The 27,242-nt window shown below is 39.0% G+C and overlaps 1 protein-coding gene across 12 annotated transcripts in view; it reads right to left on the bottom strand.

The window, feature by feature from the left end:
* LOC105464131 (signal induced proliferation associated 1 like 2) overlaps positions 1-27,242 on the bottom strand; it is a 235,726-nt gene that overhangs the window by 64,452 nt on the left and 144,032 nt on the right. For all 12 annotated transcript variants that reach the window (XM_071074238.1, XM_071074232.1, XM_071074226.1 and 9 more), the window contains 4 exons: positions 21,007-21,181; positions 16,511-16,614; positions 8,220-8,377; positions 2,174-2,750 (listed from right to left, as the gene is read on the bottom strand). In XM_071074238.1, the coding sequence (XP_070930339.1) occupies positions 2,174-2,750; positions 8,220-8,377; positions 16,511-16,614; positions 21,007-21,181 (1,014 nt within the window). The remainder of the gene's footprint in view (positions 1-2,173; positions 2,751-8,219; positions 8,378-16,510; positions 16,615-21,006; positions 21,182-27,242) is intronic.

Here is a 27,242-nt window from a genome sequence, read left to right as displayed (position 1 = left end):
ACGCACAACACAAATATATCTTGTTCTCTTCTTTTTCAACTCTGTTCTAAGCAATCCTATCAAAAGATGACACATAACATGTACCCAGCCTTCTTTCAAATATCAATGCAATTATGAGGTGAAATTTATCATCCATGTATCAGAATGAAGAGTTATTGGCTGAGCCTTTCCAGAGTCCTCCAGCTCTGGCTCTCCTGCTCATTTCCTCCAGTCACCTGCCATCTCCTCTACTTTGTCTTTTTGCTATTTCTTTATCCCCTCTGTTTATTGCTTCCTCACATCCCCAAAGTCTGAAGGAAGGTGTTCTCCATGTATTTGGACTTCCTCCATGGACCCAACTATCACACGAAAACTGTTGTCTCCTAGCCAGGACTGGCTATGTAATTTGTGGGGCCCCATGAAAAATCAAAATGCAAGGCTCCTTATGAAAAAATTATGAAGAATTTCAAGATGGCAATGGCAGAGCATTCAGTCAAGCACAAATTCTTCTGAGAGTGGGTCCCTGAGCAACTGCACGGGGTGCACATCTGGGAAGTGAACCCTGCCTGGCCCTCTAGGAACAAACTCTCATTCCCCTCCTGTACTGTTACCTGCAAGACAGACACCTTTAGTTCCACTTTCCACCACCTGAGAATGGACACTGAGTTAACCACCTGCCAAACGGGCAGGCATTCCCAACATCTCCACGATGACTGCATTCTTCTCTTTCTTCCCATTTCTGTTACTACCACCCTGTACCAACACTTACGATCTAATCCCTTCAACAGTCTTTGGTTGGCTTGCTTCCAATAGCTCATGTTGTACGTCATCCTAGACACAGAATATAATTCCTAAAATAGATTTGTAATATTGTGCATCTTGGTCACACTGACAATACACTTTTCTAGCAAAATAGGATGGGGTCCATGGAATAGCAAATGTATAAGAGCCCCTGTGTAAATATCCAGGGAAAGTACATTTTCGTGGTTGGTGAAGTGGTATTTGTGTTGTACTTTCAGAAGCACAGATTATAATGATTTGGTGGATATGCTGAAAAGAAGTATTTGCAATTAGCAAAAGCACAATGCATCCAGAGACTCATCAGTATAACTCAAGTCAATTCTCTAGGCATTTAATCATTTACTTAATCACCCCAAACCCCTTATCTAGGCTTGCACACATATACCTGATAATACTGTTGAACATACTGAGGCCCTTTACCGTAAACAGTCTCCACAAATAATGAAATTACTTTTCCGAGGCCAGCAGACACTGCCCTGATTTTACCTTCTCTTATACATGGTCTGTAACAACAAAAGGGTAATTTATATTTGGTGGGAGGAAAGGGGATAAGGAATGGATATAATTTCTCCTTTTTTCATGATCCATAGTGAACTAAACCTTTTCTAATTAAAAAAAAATAATAACATCCCTTTTGGGGGAAGATATACACACAAGAAATTCTACTGTCAAAGCATGTTTTTTTCTTATATTACCAAAAATAAAAACTGGAAATAGTTTGATGTATTCTTACTACTTTATTTTATATGCTCAAACTAAAATCTAATTCTTACTTTGTTAAAATTGGGAGCAGAAATATGACTACTGAACACCATAGATAAAATACAAGGGTTTTGCACTAAAAATCACATACACAAAAATCTTTTTTAGGTCTGACTTTTTAAAAGCCTTTCTAAATTAATGTGTAATTCTGAAAAACTTCCTTAAGAAACAGTGGCTCTAAGATTAATAATATATTTAATCTGGCACATTACACAAAAATACCTGCTGTATAAACATGCAGGGTTGAACTGCAAATAGGACTCATCATTCATACACTCAACAGCAATTCTGCTGTTAATTACCCACTGGGAAGGTATGTTATGTCAGCCTCCATAAACAGACATTCTACCCAGATAATTCTGTTTTTCCTTCAAATGCTGCTAAAATACATCTCAATGTTCTCTTCTGCAGGTTGGCTTAACTCTTCCAATCAATTTATGATGGTTGCTTCTCCACTGTTCATGTATTCAACAACTCCTCAAAAGGACCCAGCATTTGAAATTAAGCCCTGTATCTGTAAGAAATAGTAATGCATTCCCTAATTGCTATAATCATGGTAGGATTTCCCCAGTGAAAGTTATTTTGAATCTGGAATTGAAAACATAAGGGAAAATAGAAAACATGTACTTACTACTAATCGCTGAACAATTTCCCTGATATCTTCAGCACAGTTGTCTACCGAGGACAGGAGGACACATTCTCCTCTTTCATAAAACACTTTGATACTCATTAATCCAGATGTCCACCCAATAACATCCCGGCAGGAACAGTTAAATACAACATTCTTGGAATCCTTTTCAATCAACATGATGAACTCATTGGAAATCCCGAGAAGACATTCAATGTCAGCAGACTGGCCGAAGTCCCGTGCTATCACATGCCACATGATGGCTCCAATGCTGAACAAGTGGGCATCCTTCCTTGGCTTTACTTTCTCCTTTTTCTTTGCACCCAGTGTAATGAAGCTGAACTTCACAGAGGTATCCACAGTGGCAGTTGTGACAAAGTTCTCCGCCAGATCTTTCAAGTACTCTTGCCTCGTTCGAGTGGCCATTGCTCGAAACTTTTCCGATTTATGGGCTGCATTCTCTGCGTTGATTACTTTGGCTAAAAGGAAGTCCCGGAACACGGCTGACTTTGGAAAAGTTACACCTTTGGGAATCGGTGGGCCAAATGGTGGCACATCTTTTGATCTGGAAACTCCAACACTGAGGAAGTAAAAACGGAAACAAAATGAGATAAGCTATGATATCATAACGTGTATCTTTCCGAATTTGGCACATACATACACACTTTCAACTTAACTGGTCTATTCTGCAGGCTCTTGTTCTCCTAATTTCTAGATACCCAGGGTTTGTTGTTGTTTAAGCAAAATGTTTTAAACTTAGTAGACAGGAGGTGTAATGGGCTGAATTCTGTCCCTCTCAAAATCCACATGTTGACAAGATAACCCATAGTTCCTGGGAATGTGACGCTATCTGGAGAAAGGATCCTTAAGGAGGTGACTGAGTTCCAGTGAAGCCATTAGGGTGGGCCCTAATCCAACAGACTGGTGTCCTTATAAGACGAGAAAATTTGGGCTTATAAAGAGATACCAGGCATGTATGCACACAGAAAGAAGACCATGTGAAGACACAAGGAAAAGACAGCCATCCATAAGCCAAGGGGAGAGGCCTCAGGAGAAACCAACCCTTGCTGACACCTCGATCTTAGACTTCCAGCCTCCAGAACTCTGAGAGAACAAAAGTCTGCTGCTTAAGCCACCTAGCCTGTGGTATTAGTACAGCAGTGCTACCAAACTAATATGGGGGTAACACATCCATAGCATGTGGAATAAGCAGGTTGGCACTCTATAACTCTGTGGGCTGGTTATCACAGGGAAAAACAGTAACGCTTCCAACCAAAATGAGTTTAGCCCAAGTTAGCTGCAAGGGATTCAGTGACATGGGACAGAGTGATCATACTTATAAAGGCCAAACATTTTAAGTGTCACTTTTTTAAAGGAAATGCTCATTTGGTCACATTTTGAAAATCTAAATGAAAGTTTTATGGGAGCAAAGTTTTAAGAGAACTCAGGGACTGAAGAGATCAAATGCATAGTGTTAATAATGAGCATCTTAATCTATTAAAACCAGTAACGCTCCCCTACATCAGAGAGTTGCTTTAGTTATCTCATATCCTTTTCTGAATAAGATAAATTATAGAGTGGACTAATGAATTAACAAAGGAAGGATTAAGACCAGTGAGTGAATGAATGGATCCGGTATCACTGGCAGCATTGAGAGCACCCCAATTACTGAGTAGCTACCACAGACCAAGAATCTGTACCAATCCCACATCTGCCCAGGCTGACGCTGGAGTAAAGAAAGGAAGCAATCTTTGTTTTGTTTTCATCATTGTGGAAAATTCTAAAAAAAGTAAATTAAGGAAAAAAAACATTCCATCCAAATTTGTTCTGTCAGATGCAAACTCCTCTTCTGAAATGTGGTTTGTTAAGACTAGAAAAATTGCAGGCTCTCTCACTTGTGCTTTAATCTGCAATCTCTTCAGCAGCGTTAATTACCTGTAGCAGCAAGACAGACAGCTGGCTAGATGGGGCCTTCACCAATATGAAAGGGAAGGAATGACTGCTTTGCTTTGGGACAGATACACCAAACTCATGAATAGTACCTGGTGGTGCTTTACGGTAGTATACGTACTACACCAGAGGGTATGTGTGTGTGGGAACTTGACTTATGTCCTTAAATGAAGGGAAGGTCTTTAAAAACATCAGAGGTTGACGCTGCCAGGGATCTACATCACGTGTGGCCCATTTTCCCCTCACCACCATCCTCAGGATGGCCATTCTAGACTGGGAATTAATTTATCCCTTACAATCCCCCATGTTAACTCTGAGAGAGTGGTCCTAAAGCTCCTGTTTGAACTTGTGATTAATCTAACCACACCCTGTGGCTTCTCTTCTCTACACTGTCAATGAGCTCAAAGGGCTGCAACCTGCCCTGCAAATATTGGGTACGATAAACCAGTGTATCACTGCTCCTAAATTTGGTTCTCTCTTCCAACAATGAGTACGGATTTCTAGCAGTATTTTTTACCCATGGAATGCTGAGGCGGCCAAATGTCATCTGGCACTCTAGTGCATTACTTCTCCGCATTAACTCTGTAGATCTCATGCTACCCTCTGACTGCAGCTTGTATGCACTTAAGCTACAATGTCAGGGGAAATTTCTTATATCTAAATATTCTCCACTGTGGTGTCACATAGTGAATAAGAGAGATGTGGTGACTCCATTATGTACTAGAGAAATTCTTCTTGTATCCAATTATAGACCCTAATATCTACTTGGAGATTCTTTCTACAATGTATGCCATATTCTTGCTCAATAAACTGTATTCTTGCACATCTCAAAGTTGTACAAGAAAAGCAGCAGAATGTAAGCATGGCTATTCCATGATTATGATATTCTGGGTATGGGAATCAATTAGAAATCCTTGATTACAAAAGCTCATATGATCCTTAACATTCCAAATAGAGTCAAGTTCAGAAGAAATATTCTTTTGCCAGATTCAGATAATTCCCAATGTGTGGAAACGAGAACTTATATCAGAGCTCCTTATTTCACCCAATGATTCGATAGCATTTATTAACGATTTAGGGGCCTTAGATATTTAAGGCTCCTCCAGCAAAAGCAAACATAGAAAGATAAGCATTCCTTAATATGCGCATGAAAGCATTTCAATAAAGCCTGCTGGCCAAAGGACAATAAAGAAAGGTGCGAGGAGCAAACTGGAGTCAGCTAACGGGAATCCAGCTCTACCACCTCCTGAGTGACTGAGCTAACGATATAATCCCTCAGTGCCTCACTGCCCTCATCTGTAAAATGGAGGGTAAAGTAGTATCATACCCAAAAGCCCACTGTAACGATGATAGAAAATAATGCACGTAAAGCTTTTATTACCCGAATTGTTGCTATTACTGTCACTATTACTATCATAGTTGTTTTAATAAATGATTTAAGCCTGTCACCTAATTTTTGTCAGAAGATGTTACATATTAAATTTTCTTAAAAATGGCAGTCATCATTTTCTGTAGATACCTCTCCACTTTTAATTCACTGTTAGCTACCAAGCCTATTCTCATTCCGTTACTGAGCATTTTGTAGAGTTTATCTTGGAAAGCACATAAAAACATAAATCCCTCAAAGTCAGCTTAACATTGGCTACAAATTAAAGAGTCTTTTATAAAGAAATAGGCACTTTGTCATGTCTGCTTTTTAAATATTTTCAGGCTAAAAGCGAGATGTTTCGTGAGGCTTTGGGTGTGTTGCCTCATTTCTCCTAGTTCCAGTGGACCCTGCATAACTGCTTGAGCATTCTGCTGAGCTCATGGGGGAGGCCTGACTCCCTCTGTAGGGTGGGACTGTGGTCTTTTGCTCAGGCAGGTACACCTGATAGGCTGCACACTTTTCATTAGAGGAGGTGATCTCAACCGCGCAGCCCATTCTGACAGCTGTAAGGCCTATGAACTGGCGTTGGTACTGAGGGTCTATGTCAGCAAGAATACACTGCCACTCAACACCCGTACAAAGCTCAGGAGAAAAACAGCTTTCACGGGAGGTTGCCACCCTGGATTAGGACACAGCAAAATTTAAGAAAGCTGTCGAGCTGGACTATATCATTTCCTTGGAAATTATTTTAATACATTTATTTCTCCATTGGAATATTTAGAGGAGTATCACATGAAACAGACCAATAAAGTGGTTTTAGAAAATGTGGGCATGCCAACCTTATTCCACGAGACAGAGTAAGGACAGTTTCATGAAATGTTATGGAATTCATGTGACTACAGGATTACTCAAGATTATTATTGATTGTTTAAGAAATACTAGCGATGTTTTTAAGCAAGATCAATGAAGCTGATGAGGCACTTCCAAAAATGTAGGCACCTGAACTGATGTTACATTTGAATCTCATTAGCAAAGGTTAATTTAGTAACAGCAATGTGATTTCTTAAAAACTAATCACTCCATCTCTGAATGATTGGCATATGCTATCTTTATCACAGAAAAAATGCAATGTACTTTGTTTATATGTAAGGTATCTCTGTGGTGTTTTCAAAAACATTAAATACATTCAAAACATTTAATTAGATTCAAAAATATTTAATTAAACAACTCAGTTGTTTAATTAAAACCAGAAAACCTAAAAGAAATAAACTGAACAAGTATTGCCTATCTTTACAATTTTTCCTGCTAATGAACTACCTCATGATACAAGCATAAAGATAGCAAGTAATTTAAAATACTTGATTCGACCTAAAGATAGCTACCCATAAAATAACACCAAATACAATACAATAAAGCCTTATATTTCAGTTTTCCCAACCCATTAGGAAGGTTCATTTTACTCTTCAGAATTACCATTTGCTGGATGAGCTCCCAGGAAAAAAGGCTAACTCACCAGGTTTGTACCAATATTATCTATTTTAAGCCTATCATTTGTATAGAGTAGATACTATATTCTTTCAAATATCACTTTTAAAAAGTAGTTCTGAGCATTTAGGCCAGTGGTCTTAAACCCAGATGTGTGTAAGAATGACTCTGGAGGAAAATATAGAGATGTCAGGTGTACTGCATTAGAACACAGCACAGTAGAGCCATAGACTAGGGCTATGTTTAACACGGTGACTGGGAGGTAAAATTCAGGGTAAGAACTGCTGGTTTTCAGATTTTGTTCTAAGATGGCTTGGGCATCTGTAGGGTGGGATGTAAATTGACAACTTCTCACAGAGAGACAAATTTCTCTTTTGCCTTTAGGCAGTAAGCTCTGTAGTCTTCACTTTCTTACAAGGAATAGTCATGTCTCTCAACTAGGCCCAGTGGGCAGCTGAATTGGCAACTACTGTTTTAAGATGATAAATGAAAATAACCTTGGATGAATTCCAGGAACTCTAATAGGTGTTTTACATAATTTAAGCTATTTGTTCATCATAACCACATACCGAAGTAGGTACTATCATTACCATTATCTTCAATTTTAAGATGAGGAATCAAATGCTAAGAAAAATAAAATAAGTCACACAAAGCCTTATGATAAGTGGTAAAGCTGGTTTCAAACTCGGTCAAAGACCCACTGTTTTACCAATACCCCACATGATATGATCACTTGGCTGCAGTTATTTCCTAACACAGAGTCTGGGAGTAGCAGTTAAGCAGAAAAGCAGGCCTTGTCAGAGCCAGTCTTGGGATTCCAAGGCATGCACGTGCCCTTTTGAAGTCACCCAAGTGTCAACTCCTTGTTTCACCAGCCCTGCAAAGATCCAAGATCTTTGATGAAAAGAAATGTTTTACTGCCACAATACTTACTTCTCCTAGATAAGCACTTAACTAGCCACTTCATCCAACTCAGAGGAGGACACCAATTAAGCTATTGGTTCTGGCTGAAGTTTTTAGGAAAAAACAGAGGAAACGTGTAATCCCCCATTTGAAAGTGCTAGGCATTTCACTTTTTCAAGGGGGCAAAATGGGAAGAAGGCAATTATTTCTTACAGAAAGTGTCTCAGTAATTAGAAAATCACGAAGTTGGAAATAATAATTGGCAAACAAAGATACTTTTGGGAAAAGATGCCCTGTTGAAATAAACCTGGGAGAATGACAGATCAGGGATTACTGACTCACCTATAACACACATTTTCGGTACATGGATTATGCACTTTGACTATGACAAAGACATGCTGAAAGTGAGACCGGATGCTTTTTGGAGTAAAAGGAAGTGCCCCAGGCTCCTGGAAGACGATGGTCACGATGTCATTTCCTATGTGCCTTTTCCTCAGTAGCTGTGATCAAGAAAGTGAAGAGTTACAAACAAGTTTTTCTTTAAAACAAAATATATAAATATATGCAATTCGCTCATCTTTCAACTTGAAGGAGTGATTTTAAAAAAGCACAGTCATTCTTTGGAAGTTAGTGCTCCTAAATTTGGCATAGAAAAAGCAAAATGGGCTTCATCCAAAAGACCCACGGTAAGAAAAGCCTAAATATTTATCTCTTTTATTTTAAAATTCAATTTGTACTCTCTCTCCTTTTTGTCTTTATCCAGTTCCTCTTTTTAAACCCCTAAAATAATAGCACATCAGAGCTCACAATGCTTTAAAAAAGGTTGTAGGTTAAGCTCTGGAAGATGAAGTCCAAGAGAGGGTACAGGTTTGCTGGAAGGTCCTACACTATCATACCGGCAGGCCTCAGCTTCTAGCCTGTGCTCCCACAGTAACATGCATTTTTGCAACAAAAATACAGAACACGGTCATTTTGGTGGGCAATAATACAAACCAATTAACTGAACCCTGGCCGTTTAAAATGTAATTCAGAAACACACAATTCCACTGGATTAATAATCAGAAGCCCAATCGTTCATAATTTTATAAATCATAAATCTGGCAGGGGGAATGACGCTCAGAGCAGTAACATTTGAACAATGCCTTTACTTTTGATGTTCCTTCTGCCAAGAATGCCCCCTTCACTCCAGGTTTCTCCCAGACAATGCAGTTGTCTCTGTAGATCCCACCTCATCTGAAAGAAACTTCCTATTTCCCAGGCCTATTTCTATTACACTGGTTGTTGCACGGTCTTCTAATGGTTGGTTTACTTCTTCTGCATCAGGTCATAACCTTCATGAGGGCACAGAAGTGTCATACTGACTTTCAGTTTCCTAGTTTCTAATGGTGTGCCAGGCAAAGGAGGTACCCAATACACATTTGTTTAACAAATAAATAATCCAAATATACATTTACTGACACATCACATCATGCATTAAAATTGTGACCACTTCTTTCCTATGAACACATGCCCATAAATCCACATAAAGGCACTCTGTAAGCTTATGCAAGTGAAGGCATAGATCTGAGCTCTCAAAAGTTTGTGATCTTCAGTTTTAATACATAAAACAATCCTTACACAACTTGGTGATGTCATTGCTGGAATGTGACAACCTCAGATAGTAAATCTCTTTTCACTAGCAATATGAAAGACCACGACCTTACCCTTAAATTTATTTGGCACCTACAGCGAATAGTCCACATAAAGACCATTAAGTTCAACTTTTAAAGCCTTTTAAACCCGGATACAAAAAGGATTTCATTGTCAGGTCCCTGACTTGTGATTTAGCATGATAAAAGGCTTGGAAAAGTGGGAATGAAATGTTCATTCTTTCAGAGTTTTCTACAGGCCAGTTAAATTGCTGATTCATATGCTGAAAAATTCCTACTTAAATCCCCATGGTCAAAGTTATAAACACACAAAAATCATCTTACTGTCTGAGTGAGGTTTGGAAACATATATTAATACATCATAATACAGACCCAATGAGCCACCTCATTTAAAATTGTGGTTTTAAAAAAGTTTGCTAGATATTTAAAGTGTGCCATTTAAAATGCATGTAAATAATCAGTGAAAACTATATTTGGCAAGGACATTCTTTGCTCCTTTCTCCCAAAATTGAAATACATGATTCATATGTATTGTAATAAGACAAGGAAAAATCAGGAATAGTTTTTAAAAATACGCCCATCATTGTGTTCAATGTATTTGTAGACTACAAAACACAGCAGTTCACACTCTACTTTATTCAATGCCCTTGAAACACAGGAATCCTCACACTGTCAAAAGATGGAGCTCACTTTGGCCAAGGCCAGGCAGTGAGTTCAGCACCTCCTACTTCCTGAGTGATTGCCAGTGTGGCTTCATGTTATCCAGCCCTGTCAATTAAACACAGGGTGCAGGGAGGGCCTTGTTAGTCAGTGCTTCGTGGCCGTTAAGACTGCAATAGCAAATTGGACAGTTATTCCAATTTCTTTTCCTCCTGAAGGAAGATGTTGGGTCTGATTCTCTACTTCACCACAGGACTATTTAAAGCACAAGTTAAAGCACAAGCTAAAGTCTGGTTACCTTGACAACATGCCAAAGCACTGTTGTCCCTTTCAAGACACATTCTTTTGCTTTGTAAAATGGGCCAAAAAATGTTTTTAAAAGTCTAGTTAATTTAGCCGTGGCCACATAATGCACTTTGTAGGAAAAAAATAAACCATTGGGGGTGGAAACAAGGAGATTCATTAGGAAGGGTAAAATCTAAAGCTCTTTGAAGGAGAATAAAATAAGAAAAATGAATACTATCAATTAGTAGGATGCTTGAATTTGTTTCAGAGATTAAGAAAATAATCTGGAAAATTAACAGAAATATTATTCATTTTTCTGTTTTAGGACTTTGTCAAACATGAAATAAGTAATTTCTTAAACTTCTTAAAGGCAAATGTTTTCTTTAGTAGTTTATGCTTTTTTCTAACTGGTCAATGAAATTCTATACAATCAGAGTCTGTAAATTGGGAAAAGGGATGGCAAACCAGAAACAAACACAGCCTGGCAAAACCGGATGGCACTATTTGTTTGAGGGAATTACAGGAATGACATCTTCTGGGGCAAACTTCTTTCTAGGTATGCAAAGCTAATTACGATTTTCAGTAATGTCAAGAGAACCAACTTATTAGTGCTTTCAGCTGCAACAGGGAGTTAATAAATATTGTATTAGATAGATTTACATAGTCATTTCTACTAAATTTCTAACGCTTGATTCCAGCTGTGAAACAGGAATAAGCTCTTGTTATGACAAGGAAAGAGAAAATGTGAGTCTTCACCCAATTCCATGGCAAAAGCATATAGATGCTACAGAAATACCATTTACGGCCGTAGGTTTAGTGTCAGTTCCTTAAACAAACCGGGATCTCACAAGATCAGTTTCAACTTAGTGCAAAAATACAGTAAGATAGAAGGAGTAAGTTCTAATTATTCGAGAGTACACTAGGGAAACTATCATTAACAGCAACTTATTGTGTATTTCAAAATAGCTGCAAAAAAATTTGAAACGCTCTCAACACAAAGATAAGTGTTTGTGGTGATAGATATGCCAATTACCCTGATGTGATCAATACACATTGTATGCAGGTTTCAAAATATAGCATGTAATCCCAAAATACATACAATATGATATATCAGTGTAAAAAAAAAAATTTAATGAGAGGAAAAATCTCAAAAAGCAAACTGAGAAGGAAAAAACCAGGAAGTGAAAATAAGTATCAGATAGCACACTTGGATGAAAACTGAAAGCTGAATGAGATAGTATCTGCTGGCTTCTATGTATACGGGCTCATTTGTTAAATTATTATTTTTTTAACCCAGTAAGACAGAAACAAACTGTTTTGCACCTAATGCTGGGGGAAAGCAGGCTGTACAACACGAAAGAGAACAGTCAGGATATGATTCAGAAGCTCGTAAGAGTCAGAGAAGAGGAAGGTCATCTGAAGTTGGAGAAGGCAGGTCTCCAGAGAAGGTCTTTAGAAAGAAGCAAATCCATATACTCTAAGAAAGCAATCACAGGTTCTCAATCCTGATTCTTGGGTTTGAATCTAAATCCTGTTACTAAAAAGGGGGCTGACAAAGACTCCTCTGACATGACTGATCCCTTCCTACCACTCTGACCTCATCACCTGGCTCCTTACCATCTAGACAGCATCTTGTCCCTCCTACAGGACAACTGATTCCCACCCAAGGAACTCTGCAGTTCCTAATCTCTTACCTGGAAAGCTCTTCCCCTTCACCTGGAGGGCTGGCTTTTCCTCCTTTAGGGAGATGGCCCTAATTTTGCACTTATACATACACATGCATGTACATAAACACACATATCCCCTCACATACACTATCCTCAAGAGTTTGCACCAGTGGTTAGAATTATGCCTTGATTTTTAAGAGACGTATGGAGTTTCCTACAGAAAAAGTTAATGTAGAAAAGCATTCTAAATAATAATTAAGAAAGGGCAACTTATACACCTTACTACATAAATACAAAAGAAAGAAAAATCTTGCCCACCTCCTGCAAAAAAGTGAATGTTAGTGAACTGTTCTTACTTCTGATGGGCAAGAAGAGGATATTACATTTAATTAATGTTTGAAGGATTTGTCACTGATTTACCATTTCACATAATCATGATATTTTACCAATAACAAGAGTAAATGTACAAATGAGTTAAGAAATGAACACTTTGCAAATGAAGGAACAAAACGATCTAATAATGCAGATTTTTAAGGACTTCATAACAAAGTAAAGATGATAACAGGATTGTGCAGATATAAACATCTCTTTCTTCTTTCTGACACTAGGCAATACCAACCCTCACTCTAAGTAACGATCTTTGTGATGTAGTATAAGTATATGCTCCTACTTAGGGTCTGGGAATAAAGCCACTCATGGAAAACTAAATAAGCATTTTATCCTCCCAAAATATTCTACAGTATTATGCACAGGTGAACCCAAGTATAGTCAGGACCCAAGGGTTCATAGCACTTAGTAAGGCAGGTTGTTCCAGTATTCACATGAGTCCTTAGTAACACCGACTAGGGACTTAAGGAAGTACGCAAACTCTTTAAGGCAGGAGCTTACAATCACCCTATCCACTATGGAGAAAACGGCTCCAGGCTTAGCCCAAATGTAACATCATTACCTCAAGCCCATTACTAGAATAAGACCAGTATCCTTTAGTTAGCATCTCAGACACCTAGGGGCTTGGTCTTACTCATTAGACACCTCCATAAGGCAACAGGTACCCCTTCACAACAGAGCAGCTAAAATGTTACGCATACATTAAAAAAGAAATAGGTTACTGTGTGCCAGGCACTGAGGCACCTCTACTTTATATGCCTACTTTGAAGAAAGAATTTCTTTGCCAAAGTGAAGTTTAAAGCTAATTTGTGAAGTTCTTCCCATTGATGACATCCCACGATGGCTTAACCATGACTTGTCTCCAGGGCAAGCAGAAGGAAAGCACACAGGGGAAGACAGCCCTGGGAAAAGTGGATGGACTGCCAGACAGATGCAGAGAGACTTGCAGGACTTAACTTTTGAAGACAGAAAATAACTCCAAGAGCAGGGTTTCTTATCATTCTTTTGGTCTATTGAGTTTTTCTACGCAAGAGTCAGAGACCATTGCAAAGATTAAAGCTCTTTTGCAACTGTGGTAAACTCTCTGAAGACTTTTAATACATCCTGGAATCGGCATCCAGCTTGATTTATTACAAGAAGGAACACAAGAAATTAGATCTGATGTGGACGAGTCTGGACCAGTTAAATGGTCACAAACTGTAATGTAAGCAGCCAAGGTTACAGGCATAATTCATGTAGGGGCCAGTTAACTTTGCTAAGTCTTGTGGCTTCAAATTGCACTCATGAATCCAGCTGGTCATTTCAGACATTTCTGCCTTTGGTATTAACATAATTTGTGGGCATGGTTGGGGAGGGTGAGAGAAATGGAGTCAATACAACTCATAACAAATTTGAAAAATACATGTCCCAAGATTGCAAGTGGCATTACTTATCCACAAACAGAACATTCTGATGACAACCTGTGGTTGCAAAATATTAAAATGTCAAAGAATAATTTTCTGAAATAATTGATAAATTTAGTCTCTCACTTTCTTAACCATTCAGAATCTTAGTTTTTCATAATAGATCTTTAGGACTGGATACAGGAAAATAAAATGCAAATTAAGTCATCCAAAATATAAGTGGCTCGATATCTAATGAATTATAAAAGAATAACAACTAAAACTTAGTTCCATGCCTGGAACTATTTTAAGTGCTTTACATGTATTAATTTGCCTAATTCTCTATCCCTAAGAAAGGTTCAGTCATTCATTCATTAATCATTCAACAAATGTTTGTTGACTTCTTACCATGTTCTGGATACTGTTCTGGGCACACAGGGACACTTCAGGGAACAAAACAGATACAAATCCCAGCTTTCATGAGTTTATAATGTATAGCCTCAACTTACAGGGACTTTTCTTTTACTTTCCAGTTGGGGAAGTTTAGCACACACACATGCTCCTCTACCCGCCAGTTGCATCTACATTTTCACTGCTTTGCTGTCCTGATTTTTGTGCGCACATTTTTTCAAGGCTAGTTTCAGTGAAATGAAGTCAGGTACACAAAACTCTAATGCCTACAGATTTTGATTACTCTTCAATGAAAGGGGGTGGGAAAGCCAGTTTTGAGTTCTGGTAAAAGTAAAGACTTCAAACCTCTGGAGGTTGCCACATGTGAAATGCCAGGGCCAATTCAGCCTGAAGTCCAATGACTCAAGTAATTAGGGAACTGGAAGGGCTTTGTGGTTTGAATACTCGATGACGGGGGTCAAAAGTCACTGGCTCTATTTCTGCTGAAGTACTGACAGATTTTCTTGGCTTGAGTAAGCCCTATCGGTTTTCTGAGCAACAACTCCCACAGAGTTTAATTACTGAATGATTCACAAGTATTTGCTGGACAACTGTCCTGGTCTAAATTAAGCCTCTTAAGATCCAGTGAATCTGTTTGGCATTATTGCAAATAAATTTTTGAGAGCTAAAATCCCTTAGGTTAAAATATACATAAATACATACATGTGATCTAGTGATTTTAAGTCTATCTTTAAAAATACACAGATGTGTAAATCTAGAGATAGATTTTTTTGAAGGTGGTAGGAAGAACTATGATTATTAGAAAACACTAGAAAATTCAGAAAGGACAAGAGATTGAGATAAGCACGAGATGGAAAATGGCAAGAAAACCCAGCTAGCAATTACTATGAGAAGAGACTGGGGACCAGGAGTCTGCTTTCTCATCCTAGGTGGAGGATCTTAGGCTAAGGTGCTTCTTCCAACTAGTGATGGGAGAAGAGGAGGTAGTTGGCTGGTTTCCTCTTTGGGAAAAAAATGCAGAATTAGACTAAATATATATACACTTTTATGAGTGTTTTTAAAAGAGGAAAAATTCTCTGTGACAATTAAATTTCACTCATTTGACAAATACCTATTGAGCAATTCCTATGTAGTCCTTGGTACTTTAATATATTTAGAGCAAAGGAGTATCAGTTAAGTGACATCCAGAGAACTATCTCCTAAATGTGAAAACAAACGTTAACTCTGGATTTAACCTAAATACAATCAAATCCCTAAAATTAAATTATGTCAATGAATCAGTTATAAGATCCCAGTAATTCACAAACCTTTCTGTAAACAAATCTTCAGAAACTCAAGCAGTCAATATTCTTCAAAAAATCTTCAGCTTAACATGGGCAGAGCCCAGAAGATTCTAAACAAGATGTGAAATGGAGCCTTAGCTATATCCCATAGATCCTCTATCCCAAATGTAGGTCCTTTGCTATCTCAAGTGATCCTCCAAGTCTTCTCAAGCTCACAGTAGACAAAGCATTTCAAATATTTTTAGCATAAGATAAAAATGGCCATAATTTCTAGTAATCTTTGTAAAAAAAAAAAAACTTGCTCGACCAATTTTACAGTTATACCGAAAAGTAAATTATTTTATAATGATTTATGCATCATTCAAGTTTTCAAAGGTTCTTAATTCTTACTGAGTGACTTAATTCTTACTTAATTCTTACTATATTCAGAGCATGATGCACTCTGATTTTTTTATCTTTAAAAGGGTCAAGAAATTTTGACCAGTAAATCCATTTAAAACAACAAAAACGAAAAGGAGAGGAACAGCTGAAAATAGCACCAGTAACAACTGCAAATAGTATTCTCTATAAATGAGCTATTTACCCATATGCAAAAACCGAGGTCAGGTCAACATGGTTGGCCTTTTCGTAATTAACATAGTTGAGACAAGTTTCTCTTAAGAAAAGATTTTGCCTAGCAAGCAATACATCTGAGTGCAGAAGAGTTTCTAAGTTTTATAAGAAAAAAGCGCAACAATACGCCCTTTAAAACCCAAATAATCCCAAGTGATCAAAGAGTCAAAGATGATTAACGCTATTCAAGAAAAACCCTCACTGATTCTTTGCAAGTTCTAAATGCATCAATATCATCGTGGGCCCACCTCAGATTCCACACTCAGGGTAAAAAGCTCCAGGCTGGGGAGGACATACCTGTTGCCTGTTGTTGGGCATGTAGGGAAGCAGGGTTGACACGTGGAACATGAGTTCGTAGTCTTTGTATGTGGTATAGAGAGAGTGCGTGCCCGTGGAATCAGCTGAAAACAAAGATGAATTACAGAAGCAAGGTAAGCCACTACAAAATTAGTGCTTTAATATTTAAAAGGTTATTGTTGCAAAAACAAAAAACAAAAACACCAAGCTCCACCCAACCAGAATCTGGACAATGCCCTTCAGCTGTCACCAAGCACTGTTAGTACCACCTCCCGCTCCAGGACTGCGGACTGAGGGGCTCCTTTCCTTCTCCACCGCTCTCTACTGCACCTTCAGTTTCTTTGCTTTTCTTCTCTGTTCTCGCCCTCACAGTGTGGATTTAGGTGGTCCACTGAAAGCGAAGTGCTTTTGCCACCAAGTGCATAGGTGAGCAGTGGAGGAGAAGCTGGTGCACGTCTGGGTGCAATTATCTGAAGGGTGTGACAAACTGGCAGATGGCCTGGCCACATCCATGTGTGCATGTGTGCGTGTGTGTGTGTGTGTATGTGTGTGTGTTTTACAGTTAATTCTTAGTTATTCTTGGGCACTTGATCTTCCAGAACCCAGAAAAATGAAATAAGATTGATTGAATATGGAAATGAAAACAAAAAATGTTATTTAGAATATGTCTTTCCCTGAATGTAATTAATTTTTTTCTCCTTTCAACAGGAAGTACAGTGATACATCACGTGAATGAATATGGAGAATGAATGTGATCACTTACAGTATATTATCCAGTGACACATATGTTAAAAAACGATGACATTTGAACTCCTATTAATCATAAACCTATTCATCTTTTTTTTTTTTTTTTTTTTTTTGAGACGGAGTCTCGCTCTGTCGCCCGGGCTGGAGTGCAGTGGCCGGATCTCAGCTCACTGCAAGCTCCGCCTCCCAGGTTTACACCATTCTCCTGCCTCAGCCTCCCGAGTAGCTGGGACTACAGGCGCCCGCCACCTCGCCCGGCTAGTTTTTTGTATTTTTTAGTAGAGACGGGGTTTCACGGTGTTAGCCAGGATGATCTCGATCTCCTGACCTCGTGATCCGCCCGTCTCGGCCTCCCAAAGTGCTGGGATTACAGGCTTAAGCCACCGCGCCCGGCCCACCTATTCATCTTTTGAAAAGGAGAATGATTCTTTGAAAATTCAAATTCCATCTGTATTATCAATAAGAGTATCTCAGATTGAGAGTTTCACACACTGAAACTAACCTGCTGACTATAAAACACTGAAGTAATTTTGGAGTAAATTTCTGAATGACTTTTTGCACATGGATAATGAAGACAAAAAGATATACAAAAAGGAAAATGTAAATGGCATTCAATTTCTTTGTCAATTCTTGATCTATACATAGTCTTATTTCTTTACTTTTTAATCAACAAGAAACAGTGTTGTTAACAGCATTTATTCCATCGTGTTTGTTGGAGAAACCTCTATGTAGTCATCTTAATCTTTTTTTAATCTAAAAATCTAAATTTTTACTTTAAAAACACGCAATCATTCAACCTTCATGGACTTAATATTTTCTTTCTGAGCCCTGTAGTATGTCTTTCTTTCCAATATTTATATCCAATACAGAAACAGACCTGAAAACGCTCTAGAAGAAATATCTCATAGAGATCTTAGATGCTCCGAAGTCATTCATAAAAGGCATTTTCATGAATAAGGCAAATAGTTAGTGTTTACATATAGTTACCAATAAATTAATTTACAGATGGACAGAGAGAATATTCATCTAAAAAGTTATATATAAATCAGTCCCAAAATAAAAAAAAATTCCTTTTAACTATTCATTAAACACACATTTGTTATTTTCTAAGGACTTCTTAGAAAGCCACATTCCATTTTAATTCTCTTGGCTCAGAACCTTGACAGTGAACGTGGCTCTGGATGTGAGCCAGCACAGTCCCACGGCAGGACGGATGCTCCTTCCATGAACAACGGACTCGCTGATGACAAAACCAAAGGCTGGATGATGAGAGGGCCTGGTACGTTCAGTGACACCCATCACAACACCGCTATCGGGGTGGTTCAAATTCGGAAAGAGACTGATATTAGGTTTCAGATTTAGGAAATTGCAAGGAAGAAAGAAAGATGCACTGGCCGGGACGTGGGGAGGGGGAGAACTACTTCTTAAAATGTGATAATAATTTGTCTATCTCAAGCCATACTAAAAGAGGAATTTCTAAAATTAAATATTCTGAAAGTTTTTATGTCAAATATCAGCCAGATAATGGACAATACACACTAACAAGGCTTGTTGTTCTGGGGTTTGCTATAAATATTTCTATTCAAAAAGGGATACAGGCTATCAGTTTTATCATTTTCTGCACCTAGCTCAATAAAGGCTTTCCATGGCTGGGATTCTGTACTCTGCTCTAGTGAACAGAGCATCTTAGTGGCTCAAATCCTCTATGTTCCTATCCCATTTCATTTTATGTTCAAGAGAGAAACAATCCATTTTAGAGCTGAAAGGGAAATCCCAGATATTCTAGCCCAACATCCTGAGCTTTCCTTGTGAGGAATCTGAGGCCCAGATTTGACCTAAGTTTTACGGGCAGACAGAGTTCTAACTAGAACTCAAGTCCCCCAAATTCTAGAAGGAAGATTTTTATTTGTCTCTGCCTCAAAAGACGTAATTTTTATCTGACCATTCTCCCATACCTAATTCTTACATATCTCCTCTCTACTTAAAGAATATCAGACTTCTTCGCATCTCACAGAATGCCTTGCTCATAAAAATAACTTACAGATTTATTATTAAAGTCAACATATCAAACTCTAGTTGTTATGTTCTCATCTCCTTGAGCTAAGGTGCTTAATACTACATCTGCAATGTATCAAAGATAAGGCCTACGTCATAAAAATGTAAAGCCAATGTAAATTCTATATGTAGGAAAATACTTGGATTATCTATGTTGTAGTTTTACAGACGACACAGATCAGAAATTCTTTAAATGTTTTCTCAATCCAATTCACTGAAGACAGACGACACACAATCACAGTAACAGTTCACATCAGCAGTGGTTTTCCTGGAGGGACATCCTTAAGGACAGAATATCAGCATCTCTAGGGGGTGAATGGTTCTTTACGGAAAAGAGGAGTTCGGAAAAAAAAAAGGAAATCAGAGAAGATCTCATTTGTCTTTCTTAAAATATATGGATATTCACATTTTGGGTACTATGAATTATTTCTGAGGCATGGGCATTATACATATTAACAGTCCAGCTCCAGCCCTGGCATGTGCAAAGGACAACTAGGGGCCCCATGTGTGAGTTTATACCATCACAGGGGCTTGTGAATTATCCTGTAACTGTTACTTTCAAAAACAGGTTCAACAACAGAACTGACTATAGGTGCCACCCTCATCCAGATGGAGTATCAGTGATAGTCCCAAGTTGAGTAGACTTAGGGACAGGGCTTGGCGACTAAGGAGAACAGAAGGCAGGAAGACATGGCATTAGGCCACCTTGGTTCCAATCGCAGCTCGGCCACACCCTGACGCTCCCACACAGAAAACTTCCACGTCACCATTCCTTCTAGGAGTCGTGTAAAGAAGCTCCTTCAGATCCTCCAAGTTTAGACTCTCTGTTCATCTCTTTTCAATCAAAGAGCAAGCACTTGTTTGATAATAAGCCGAATTTTCCAATATACATCAAATTACTCTGCCTGGTATTTCAGACACTCATAGCAACTAAATAACAGCACAAAGATAAAATACATGGAACTTACAGACATCAGGAGAAACATGATTATCTATGTGTAGCTATTAGACAAATTCATGCATCCTAGGAGGGCAGAAAGCCCATGTTTTGGGTTGGCCAGTCAATCTGTCACTGTACAGCTAGTAGCTGCTCCACTCAAGGGGATCTAAATACAATCCTTGAAAAATAAGATGCAATAGCCATTTTTTTTTTTTTTTTTTTTTTAAATTTTAGATCCAGGGGGTACATGTGCAAGTCTGTCATAAGGGGATATTGTGTGAAGATGCATTCGCTTTTTAACCACTGCTCCACCTCCCTGGTTAACATCGTGAATCTAGAAATGAACAAAATAAGCCCAATAACACAGCATGAATGGATGTGTTAATATTTTGTCTCTTAGAAATAAATGCAGTGCTTGTCCTTGGTATACTGAAACAAGGGTATAATCGAAGAGGTTAGGGTAAAAGAAAGAAGAAAATATTAAACAATTCTTCATGAAACACTGGGGAATCTCTCTGCTGGTGTTACAAAGGAAAAAGAATTGACCCTTTGAGCTTACGACGTGAATCATATACCTCTTGAGAAATGTGTTTCCTTTGTTCATCTGAGGAAATCTAAAGTCTATTCCAAATAAGCTTTCGAGGCTGCTTCTGGGGTCGGGAACAGGAGGGCATGTGATCACTTACTTGGATTTACGCAGCATGCCTGCCTTTGGAGAATTAAAAATGTGCACACACACCAACATTAAACTTACTCTTATTGTCCAGCTGAGCTCGATATTTACTAAATCCTTTCAGTCGGACTCTCTGGCCCAGAAGATCAAGGAATTCTTCAAAAGCTGGTCCCGCCGTCTCATTGTTGTACATCTCTTCCTCCGTGCTCTGGCCTGCCTTGCAATAAAGGATCCCGATCTTGTGCTGAAAGCTCAGCTGAAATAGGGGAGAAATATAATTAGTTGGCAAAGCGTATCAGACAAGCTAACTTCCAGTAAAATTAAAACTACAGAAGCTGAGAATTGTTCTAGGACAGCATGCCAGAACAATTCCCATGAGTGAATAAGCAAAAGAGTAGGCAACTGCCACTGTGTGAGATGCTACAAAGAATAACCCAGAAACCCCAGAATACAGCTGGAGACATGTCAGAAACCCTAACAAATTAAATGTACGGCTACGGCCATGTGGGATTTGCCAGGTTTCCAAAACGGACAGGAAGTCAAGGTTCAAGCATCTACTTAAAAATAGAACTGTGGAAATACTTAATCTTACACACTTCATATAGTAATTAGGATGACCTTCTAAGTTGGAAAGAAAAAAAGGCTACAAACTTTTAAAAGTTTCTCTCTCTAGTAATACCTTTTACTTCTTTATTTGAATTTTATGTATTTCTTGTAAATATGTAAGACTATAAGGAAAAAACAAACCAAATTAAGGTCTGGTAAGGGTAGAAATTCCAATGGAAATTGTGATATATGTATATAAACATTAAAATGTTTTGTTGCCATAAAAAAATAACTCTGGCTATACGATTATATTCATTTGTTACATTTTTTACTATCTTGAAAACATCTGCTAAATATACAGTGTACCACAAAGAATCTAACAGCAATTGAGGAGCTCCTGCTGTAATCCTATCTTACAGTCAATGCCACGTTCATGCTGGAAGCCCTGGGACTTCCTCCCAAGACCAGTAAGAAACTGGAGGCATTTTTATACCTTTCTTATGTCCCCCAAAGAGGAACTACTTCTCACTCATGCAATCAGAGTTCTTAATCTTACTACCAGCAATCTGAGCCTGAAAGGCTGACAGATTATCAGACATTGCCAATTCCCGAAAGACATCAATCCATAACACTGTTCACTTTTATTATCAAGCTGTAAAATAGAGCCTTTAATCAAAATTCATAGCTGACTCTCTTAGTAAAATAAGGCAAAATGATACTCATTTCCCTTGAGCAGCAAAGTGATGACAGCAGTCTCATCCATATTATTACCCTAATGACAACACACTATGCAAGAAAGGCATGCGACATCTGCCTGGGTGACCTTAGCAGACATCAGGAAACATTTACTGCATGCTGGATAAACTTAAGAGTTGAGCAGGTAGAGTCAACTACCCATATATCCTGAATGTATTCGGATCTCGACTAAGTGCTGAGAGACTATAAAAGGAAATATCACCTGTTTACAATCTGACTGAATCAGCTACCTACACTGATGGATGCTATGGCATTGCAGTTCATGGGCGTTGGGACCCTGTCAAGGCCAGGAGATCCCCAACTGCACAGCGAGGAAAATGATCTGCACCTTGAGTGTGGGGATATGAGACGGTGTGCATATACTACTCAATACCTAACATGATGAGTTTATTGAGCTACTACTTTAGCAGGGTCAAGAAGAAAAATTTCTATTCACCCAGAGATTGAGGAATCAATGTTTCTGATCAACTCAATTATCTAAATCAATGAGATACCACATTTACTGAGAACAGACAATCATTTTCAAAAAATATTAAGTACAATAAAAATGCCTAACCTCATTTTATTGTAAACATTATTTGCTCCTGAGTGACTCAGAAGACATTTCAGGATCTTAAAGTGCATCAGAGAAACTACTATGATTACCAATTATTACACAGATGTTGGTGACATCTGTGATTGTTGGAATCTATATGAATACTACAATGTGGCCTGAAAATGACCACTTCCCACTGTGGACAACGATGTTAGTTGACGTCTCTTCCGCTGTGAGAGGAGAATTTCAGCCCCCCAGTTATTTGGCCCTGGCTGTAATTAGAGTCCACCATTAATACCGCAGAATACTCACTCACTCCAATGCCTGTGCATCTCAGTGCCCCCTGCTTCCTCTGCACCCAGTAGAATTGCTGCACCATCATCCTCAGCCTCAGAGGTCATTCTGCCCCAGTGGCTGCTGTCCCTGTTTGCTCATCCTCTGCTCCTTTACCTGCTGCTTATCTGAGACCACTGCCAGTGCCATGTGCCACATCATCTGAAGGCCATCTTTGTCTCCATTGCCCCAGGACACAAAGGCAGCTTGCCTCAGTCTGCTCTGGCATCTCCAGGAGGAAACCCCTTCCTCTTCTCTTCTCCCATCCAGCTCTTGAATGGGGAGTCCTGGAATACAGCTGTTTGGGAGCCCAGGGTGTGTATGGTATGCTAAGCAGAGCCATCAGCAGCCTGGCATACTTCCTCTCTGACTCGGACAGTCTTGTGGGCTTGCTATTTCTGTGAACTCTCATTCAGGCAAAGGCCAAACAACTGGACAACTGACATTTCCGGAGACCTCATTACTGACTGTTGTACTGTCAACTTCACACCCCTCTCTTGCCAGTCATTGGACACACCAGCCTGTGTCGAGATCCTAACAGGATCTAGAACAAGATTTGCATTTCCATCTAAGAAGCTCCTGGGCCCATGGGAATCAGTGGATGTGACTAAAGCAGATTTCAAGGCCCTCAAGTGTCTTAGGACAGCTGCCATACTCTGACTCCAAAGAAAACACCTTGCTACACACATGGCATGGCACAAGTTTACCACTCACAGGTATTTGCCAGTCATGCCTACTTTTGACCAGTTTGCTAGGTGAAACTTAGGAGCCAGAAATAACTCCAGTGAATCACAGTAAAGAACTGTAGCTTGTTTATAACAAAGGTGATTCCAGTAAACCAAAAATGAAATCAACAATGAAACAGAATGAAATGTTCAGTAAAGATCTCTCTCTCACCAGAGTCTCTTTCAGAAACCTGGAAAACAACTGAAATGTGGTATCAACTACTAAATACTCCCGGGGTATATCAGAAAGCTAGCAACATACTTCTTCAGCTCCATCATAACATAAAGTAAAGGAGGGACTCCGGAATCCATACACTAACATTCCTCATTCTCTCAGACCAAGGCTTCGTTAAACCTCAAGCTAAGCCTAATACTTAAGTCTACTGCAGCAACCTTGACTTAACGGATCTGGTAAGAGCTGTGGCAGTCCCACAGTCCCGGGATAGAACTAGGCTTGCATTTGGACACAAGCACTGCTGCAAACTAAAAATATTCACTTGTCAAAATTCCCTATGGCTTCAGTGCTGACAGCTGGACATACATACACACTGCCCAGACAGCAGAGGATCCAACCCACGTCCCATTTTCTTTCTGAGACAGGATAAGAACTGGCTGCTCTATTTCCAAGGCCAGAAGCTTTGGTATTATTGACAAGAAAATTTACATTCAAATGAAGGTGAGAAAAAAACCAAGCCTCAGAACTGTCTAGAGCATATATTTGAGTGTCCAATAAATCCCTTCCCCTCCATTCTCCTGACTCAGCCTACTTGTTCTAAGCATGTAGTCTCATTTATTTAGACCTGCTTGACTTCGGTTGAAACAAATCTGATATTTGAGTAAACGTATACATCTGGGGTGAGAGGACAAGAGGGGAATCGGGCAGTTGGCCTTAAGAACCAACTAATAACTCTGTTAAGGATTTCATAACATTCTAAGATAGTGAGCTGTCATAATTCATCTAAATAACACTTTGTTTACAGTCAACCTCTATAATTTTATGAGTTTACCTATTAAATACATTGGGATAGTCTTTTTAAAAAGGAAAAATGGGATTTTAGAACTGGAGAAGTGAAATTATGTAGATAAAAGTAGCAAAACCATCAAGGTCTTGTTTAATATTTACTTTCCTGAAAATTCTCCATAGTGTTCGAGTCTTCCTCCTCAAAACATCCAACCAAACTGAAGGAACAGAAGGAATGATCTAAACACCCACAGAATCTCCTACTTCTGAAACCTGTCTTGTACAGAGCACATATACTCAGTGGCTACGTGACAAACCAGGATGGTTTGCAAACTACAAAAGAGCAGAAACTAACAATATATGTAATTAGGTTACACACACACACACACACAATTTTTTTGAGACAGAGTCTCACTCTGTCGCCCAGGCTGGAGTGCAGTGGTGCGATCCTGGCTCACTGCAACCTCTGCCTCCTGGTTCAAGCGATTCTCATGCCTCAGTCTCCCTAGTAGCTGAGATTACAGGTGCCTACCACCACACCCGGCTAATTTTTGTATACTTAGTAGAAATGGGTTTTCACCATGCTGGCCAGGCTGGTCTCGAACTCCTGACCTCAAATGATCCACCCACCTCGGCCTCCCAAAGTGCTGGGATTACACGCATGAGCTACCACGCCCGGCCCATAATTAGGTTGTATTTTAAATATATTTTCAAGATTAACAAACCCTTAGAACAATAACCAAAATTGGCTCATCCCTTCCTGGGAAGATTTACTATTAGGAAAATGAGTAAAGAAACAGCACCGCTTGGAATAAACTCTCCACCACCCTAACAGGTTAGCGGCGATTTGTAAGGATTCTTGAGAAACTGGGATGCTAAAAAAGCTGCCCAATCTCTTTTAGAGATGAATATGAACAGTATGTTTTCCTCATGTATAATGGGAATCTGATACCATTAAGAGTTTTAGGGAGTTAAAATGCCATCTTGTGCTTAAGTTTGCACACCATTAAGAAAGTATACCAAAGTCAAACGAATATAAAATCTAAAGAAAAGCCCATGAACTACTACTAGAGATATGAAATGCAGTGGTTTTATCAAAGCAGAATCCAATTTTCTAAATTCATTCGTTGACATCAGACTGTAAATAGGTGTTCAGTAAAAATACTTAGAATGCCTGGTTTTTACAACTGCCTGGCTTCTAGACCTATCCGCCTACACCGACAAAATTCCAAAGGAGCTTGCACTTGATTCAGACGGCAATAGGGGGCCATCAAAAGTTTTCCATTAGGATGTGGCATGATCAGAGCTGTATTTTAGGAAGATTATTCTGGTAGAAGAAAGGTAGCCACATTCACTGATGCCTAAGACAGGCTCATGAGGATACAGACTGATGGTTACATCAGTCAACTTGCAGCTGCCATGGTGTCTCTTTTCACTGCTTGGTAAAAGCAGCCCTAGACGGTGGCAGCGGCAGAGCCCTGAGGGCTTCTGGGGAACATGAACCATCTGTAAAACTTTCTAGAGCAGCCTCGGGGACCAAATGAATGCCTCACCCACCAGGCGCCCGCTCTGTGGGACAGTGATATATTTTAAAGGGAGAACCGACATATCCTACAAAGGGATCAAGAACTACCTACCACATGGGTGGCAAGTTCTTTACACCAACTGTCTTACAACATGCAAATGAATGCTATTCTTCTCATCAAGCCTGCCCGAGCTCTGAGCACTTTCAACCCACCCCGATGTATCCTCTCTATCCTGCCATAACATGTTTTCATCAACTGTTTCATATATTGTTCATGTATGTTTCATGAACATTTCATATATTCCACATACTTTACCAGTCATAATGGTAAATCGATTCTGTGTATCACACAATTTTAGAACTCACACGCGCAAGTTTAGAGCATGGTTTGTTTTTTTTTGCTTTTTGTTTTTAATGTCAGCTTTCATTCCTGAGACAGACAGATCTCAAGTTTATTCATTCTGGGTGTTACAATATCTGCTTCTTTTTGCTAATAATGCACTGTTAACTTGTTAGACCAATTAGGTTCATCACTTTTAGAATTCTAGCCATCTGAGGTGTCAAATATTCAACTTTAACCACAGTATTATTTGGTCAACCAAGAAATACTTCATATTCCCTCTAAAACGTGCAGAAGGATGCTACTTGGGAAATTCTGAAAATATACATTGTCACTGTCTTTTTAAAATCATGGATTTAAAAACAAATCCACTCATTTAAAATAAATTGCACGCACTTGAGCATGTAACGCTCGGTTTCCTCTATGAGTTATTTTGCATCTGAAACTTAAAAGACATTTTTTCCATATTCTGAACTACCATCTCAATCCTGTTCATCATTAATTCTCTCCTGGACAATGTCAATAATCACATAACTGGTCTCCACACAGCCATCAGTCTCTATCTTCATCAGCCTGTACAATTCTCTTCTACCAGA

This window comes from Macaca nemestrina, chromosome 1, assembly GCF_043159975.1.
Source record: "Macaca nemestrina isolate mMacNem1 chromosome 1, mMacNem.hap1, whole genome shotgun sequence".
NCBI classification, from domain to species: Eukaryota; Metazoa; Chordata; class Mammalia; order Primates; family Cercopithecidae; genus Macaca; species Macaca nemestrina.
Note: the sequence above shows the minus strand (reverse complement) of the source record. Positions and strands in the feature narration are given on the sequence as shown.